The sequence below is a fragment of the Wasmannia auropunctata genome, unplaced genomic scaffold (genome assembly GCF_000956235.1).
Source record: "Wasmannia auropunctata unplaced genomic scaffold, wasmannia.A_1.0 LD333807.1, whole genome shotgun sequence".
Taxonomy (NCBI): Eukaryota; Metazoa; Arthropoda; class Insecta; order Hymenoptera; family Formicidae; genus Wasmannia; species Wasmannia auropunctata.
In genome coordinates, this window is record NW_012029083.1 from 6,040 (window position 1) to 12,046 (window position 6,007).

The window sequence follows — 6,007 nt, forward strand, 5'->3', positions numbered from 1 at the left end:
TTTATGATTTATTATTAAATCAATGTTTTTTTTAGACATGTACATTGTATTTCATCTGTATTATATCTTGCTAATAGTTAATTTTATTTAAAACTGCATTTTTATCGTTACCATCCGTGTTTGATTATCCAGAGAGATAGTAAAACAGTTGTAAAAAGAATGTAATTTTGCGGTATTTTAGCAATCACTAACAGCCACATTAACTCCTGTAAGGGTGTCAGTCTTTAATAGTATCTCGCCGATGGAAATTATTAAGAACTTATGAAGATCTAAATTTAAAAAAGTTTTATTATTTTCTGTTCTTGCTTCTGTCTTCTCGCCGTGTGTCAGTTGCGCGGTTCGAGGAGACTTGAGGAGCGAGAGCGTGGAACTCGGATACGAAATTTACTTTAAGTTTTATGAAACTTAAAATTATTTGGAAAGACAATATTAAGTTTTTGCTGCATATACTTTTGAATGGTTTAAATGGTTTATTAAAAAAAATATTTATGGTTTGGAATAAAACATTTTTGTCTCTATGTATAACCAAATACTTGACAATTTGTATGACATCATATTTGTTTTTTTTTACACAACTTTTATTTGTTAACAAATATTTTTAGTGTAGAAAAGATTTAACGTACAATATTTTTTTATATACTTGGCGTAACATTTTTTCTTTTTTTCAAAAAAATTTTTATTAGGAATCTTACTGCTTTTTGGTAAATTTTTAAATTTATAAAATTATCATTAAATAACAATTACCAAACAGATGGTCAACAATATCCAATTGTTAAATAATAGATTTTAAACAATTGCAATAATTCAGTCCATTTTTAAGTCTTAATTAACGATTACTACGCCAACAGATTTCAAATATCGTCATTAATTTGTTAGATATCTATAGCGATTTTGATACTAAAAATATCACCTTAGCTTGGAATTGAACCCGGATCAGCTGTTTGCCGGACGTCCTAATCATTCTACTACCGAGGAATGTGATAATACTCCTCGCAACAACCGATATATATGTGTAAACAATATCACGCATCTTTTCAGTAGCATACATTCAAATAAATTGAAGGAAATAAACTCTGAAGAATAATTCAAATAAATTGAAGTAATGCTCATGAGCCGACATGGTTGTTAGTATACTGATCTCAGTACGTTACAGATGATCATAATACAATCAGTATGAAAATGGGATATTTACAGGATATCATGTGCTGTTAGGGAAATTAATTATTAATTTAATTCGTTGCAATGAATTCTGGCCTCATGCAAGAACTCTGTTTTAAGATCAATAATATATACGGCATGCAGTTTGTACGTGGCTTAATATTATAACAATAGAAATTATTACAACAACCGTGTCGGCTCATGGGCATTATTACTTCAATATATTTAAATTATTCTTGATAATCTATTTCCTTCAATTTATTAAAATATAATAATTATACTAAATAAGTCACTATCATACCTGAGAATACTTTTAATATCTTCATGCCATTCCTGCATACCGTACACACTGCTAATTTGTAACTGATGAAGATCATAACCAGTTATGGTGGCAGAAAGTTTTGTCAGGCTCCTTCTTCCTGATCCACCAATACCAATCATCAGCATGTTGCCACAAGGAATTGCCAATACACGAGAAATTCTGGCGAGATGTTCAAGCGCATATTGAAATAGCACGATATCGATCTTGTCGCGATGTGTATCATTATATTCCTCTAAAAATAAAGAAACTGTCTGTTGATATTCTTCTATAGATGGAATTTCCTCATAATATCGATCTTCCAATATAGCTTCCATATCCATGAAATTACAAAATATCAGACTGTCTAAACTCTTTTCTGTAATCTTATCTTGAAGCTTGGGTAAATGATCAAACATCATATCGAAGCGTTCTTTCAATATAGTTTCTACTATATCCTTGATCATATGAAACAACCAATATTGATCGGAAGCGTCAATTAGACGATCTCCGAAAACTCGAAGCACTTCATGTACCCACAATCTGCCAAACATGGTCTTATTACTATTCATAGTCTCTTTCTTTACTAAGGTGCAACCAGTTATTACTCGTACAAAGTCACGTATATTGAAAAGATAATGAGGCTTGAGTAGTGTTGGTCGCAAATGACGAATTACATTCTTGAATATGTGCAGGGTGGCATTCACTAGATCATTGACAATTGGTATCACACCGGCAGTGAAACCTTTCTGCTTCAATCCTATAAATGCTAGATTCGTGAAGATCCTGAACAAGTTATCGCGTGAAAACTCACATACAGTAAATAGATTAAAATGACGTAGAAACCGATGGTAAATCTCTTGTCTGCTACCACCGGGAAATGCCATGGCGCATATAAACATAACGTCCGAAATAGCAATTGCTTCTGGTTTGTGCAGATCAAACCACATGCCGTGATCAAAGAATTGACGTAACAACTCAATTGGTGGTTGCGCACCATACAATTCTTTTGTTGGCATATTTACTTCGTCAATAAAAACAACGCAACGCTTTCCAAATGGCGGTCCATATTGATTTCTACGTTTCTTCTGTAATTTTATTAATACTAACTCTTGTGTCAGTGCTGCGGTAATATTTGGCGTAAAAGTAATAAGATTAGGTAGATATTCTTTTTCATCTAATCTATTGGTTAGCAGATCCTTTAGATAAAGACTCTTGCCAGTACCGGTGTCTCCATAAAGTAGAAAGCATCGTTGATACTTGATGTGTGTTAACATAATATTTTGGTACTTGACTGTATCACTTGTAGGAATCATAGTACGAGTAATGCTCTCTGTTTCTAGAATATGTTCCGCTCTTGCAACATCAGCAAAGCGCTTCCAGGCTCCTTTTGCACGAAAACTACAAGAAAAAAAAAATAAATATGAAAATTAATTCTAATTTTATCTTATTCTAATCTTATTCTAAAATCTTATTCTAATTTTAACATTGTAATTCAATCTTGGCGCTTCTGATATTTCTATGTGATTTTACATACGTATTCTAGCTTCAATGAACTGCGTGTCAACTGTGTTACCTCCGGATTCAATGCAGATGAAAAATTAAAAAAAGATTTTTTAATCATTTTAACAATAGTATATGCTTGCTCTCTTATCAAAATAGGTCTTGGTATCTAACATACGGCGTGAATTTATAAATAATGTTTCTATTTCATGCAAAATATATGTCAATTAATTGTCGATTTTGAAACACAAAGTTGGAGTCATATTATAGACAACAAATTTAATAATATTGATTTTAATAAACATTTTAAAAATTTATAGAAAATTTATTGCAAAAATATAATTCCAGGTTTAAACCTGGACCTTCCTAATCAATAACGGGCGTCTTACTAATTCGAGCATCGAGGCATGAGGATAGTTATTGCAATAATCAATAAATGTTAGAGAAAGATATCTTTTTCAAACAATGTAAAATAAACAATAAGTAAAATAGATTTTAATACATAAATATACAATTAATAATATATAACTATTTGGTCGGATCTTGATGTACCTAATAATATTTTTGTGTATATTGTCAAGCGCTCGGCAAGCTCGCGCTCGCGCGGACGCGGATCAAAAGCGAGAAAAAAATGTATTGTCAGGAGAGAAGGTGTTAGCCCTCGTAATTATGCCTTTCCAACGATCGCACGCTAAATTGGTCGCCAGACGTGCTCTATGGCGACGTCACTCGCGATACTCGAATTCGCCCGACAAGACACAAAGTCCGCGGACGCAACACGCAGTAGAGATCTACTTCGATTCTGACCCCGTCGTCGATCGCGTGAGGGTCGACCGGCTCTAACGACAGAGGGGCAGGGCGGGAACCAAGTGCGATCCTCGCAAATTACTTTAGGACGGTGGTGAGCAGGCAAAAGAATTCGTACTCCAAGGGTAAAAGTAATAACAAGATGGTTTAATAAAGAAATAAACGTAGCAATAAGAAATAGAGAATAATAATGGAAACAAAAAAAAAGTAAAATAAGAGAATATAAGAAATGCAAGAAATAAAAGAGAATAAAAGAAAGCAAAAAAAAATATAAGAGAAAGTGAAGGATCTTTCGATTCAAAACCTGCACACCGCGTTTGTGTGCAATTTTTATTTTGAGTCATGGAACTCTGCAAAGTTAGGAAAAAATTTTGCGATTTATCTCAGATATTATTAAGCGCATAATTCTATAAATTCTTGCAAGAGACTTTCAATGCGATGCAAGACAGAAAATAATTAAGTCACCGTAAATATTTATCAAAATTTTTATAATAGCGAAATATGCCAAAACTCCGCGGTTTAATTATTAAGTTTTATACAATTGTGAAGCAAGATGAAATTCTACGTTTCTATGTGTTAACTAAAATGTATATTGATCCAATGAATATGGCTTAATAGAAGCCGAAACGTCTGGATCTGATTTTAAATAAAATTGTTTTTGGCTACCAATAACTTGCCTTTGGCTCATTTACCCTTGATTGTCCATTGTTTTAATTTAATTTATTGAGCCTTAATCGTTATTTTATTTTATTTAATAAAAAATTATGTTTCAAGATTTTATATTACTGTACATTATAATTATATAAGATTTTATATTTTATTTGTTATAATATTATTCTTTTTCTAATAGTTCTAACCTGTAATATTGATCGTGAATCGGATCTTCGCCTGGTAGGGAGATGAGGTCTGCCATTATACTAGTAGGTAAGGGTAACTCTTGACGATCGCCTTTCCATATACTCAGATAAAATGTATCAAATTTACGTCGAGATTCGTAGTCTAAGGTACCGGCTGCACCCCATACCATTGACATAATCATGGCTGCTTGAAACCAAGCTAGCAAATAATGCTCGAACGCTTTAGGATTTTCCTCGACGGCATTTTCTATCAAGAGTTGAAAAATTGCTGTAGTTGACACAGTGCAATGAATTTGTCCAGCACTTATAGTTGTCCGGCATTCCTTTCTGATGAATTCTAAACAAGAATTCATTAACCAATTAAACAGTTCAACGATAATCTCCTCGCGACCTTCTGCCCACATAGGATTTAATTTTCGAATCCATGATTCAAAAATGGGTTGCCATCCAAGGGCAGCTGGTTCCAAATAAATCATACCGCATCGGGATACTGTAGCGGGCGATGCATGCATTAAATCCATTGTTTCAAAGATCATTGACATATTTTCCGTCATGCGTATCACCTATTTATAATAAATTTAATTATTATATTTATTACTTCTCATATTTTAAAATTGACAATATTAAAGAATAATTTGGATAAACTTCCAAAAACGACCTATCTCCGATTTCATTGAAACTTTATTTTGAACTAAAATAAAAGCCATCAAAAGGATTTTCAGCGACTTCTATGAAAAACCCATTTTTAAAGATAAAAATGTAATAGGTAAATATTTCGATTAGGGAATCACCTTCAATAGCCTTGACGTTAACATTTACTATTAAGGTCATGGCCTTAAGTGACTTTTGAAAGGTTTTAGCCATTATTTATTTAAAGTTATTAGGACAAGTTATTAGGAATGTGAATTGAATATGTGAATCGAATATGAAATGTTGAAGTGACACGTTATGTAAAATAAAGAATTAACTAAATAATAATCTGTGTCAGTCAGTAATAAAGTTTGCATTGAAACTAACGAAAGTTTATTAAAATAAACGTTTATTTGGAGCTTACGTAGTCCATCGAAATGGAAATTCCGTCTTTCTCACGAAGCTACAAGAGTCATCAAATCTTTACAAGGTAATTGTGTGTGTGTGCGCGTGCGTGCGTGCGTGCGTGCGTGCGTGCGTGCGTGCGTGCGTGTGTGTGAGCAAGAGAGAATGTAATCGCATGTCCTTAAAATGTCATGTGTATGCGCACGTGTAGCAGTCTGCAGCTAATTGTCACGTACTGCCTGTGTCCGACAATAAGTTGCGCCGCCCCTGTCTACCTTCCATACGCGGCCCGTAATTCGCTAACTATATCTCGTTAAAATTGAAAACTAAGCTTTGGACAAAATTTTTG

The 6,007-nt window shown here is 33.2% G+C and overlaps 1 protein-coding gene across 1 annotated transcript in view; it reads right to left on the minus strand.

The window, feature by feature from the left end:
• LOC105459778 (dynein heavy chain 7, axonemal-like) overlaps positions 1–6,007 on the minus strand; it is a gene marked incomplete at both ends in the record, with an annotated part of 29,805 nt that overhangs the window by 5,305 nt on the left and 18,493 nt on the right. The window contains 2 exons of the mRNA XM_011706035.1: positions 1,460–2,857; positions 4,624–5,186. Coding sequence (XP_011704337.1) covers positions 1,460–2,857; positions 4,624–5,186 — 1,961 coding nt within the window. The remainder of the gene's footprint in view (positions 1–1,459; positions 2,858–4,623; positions 5,187–6,007) is intronic.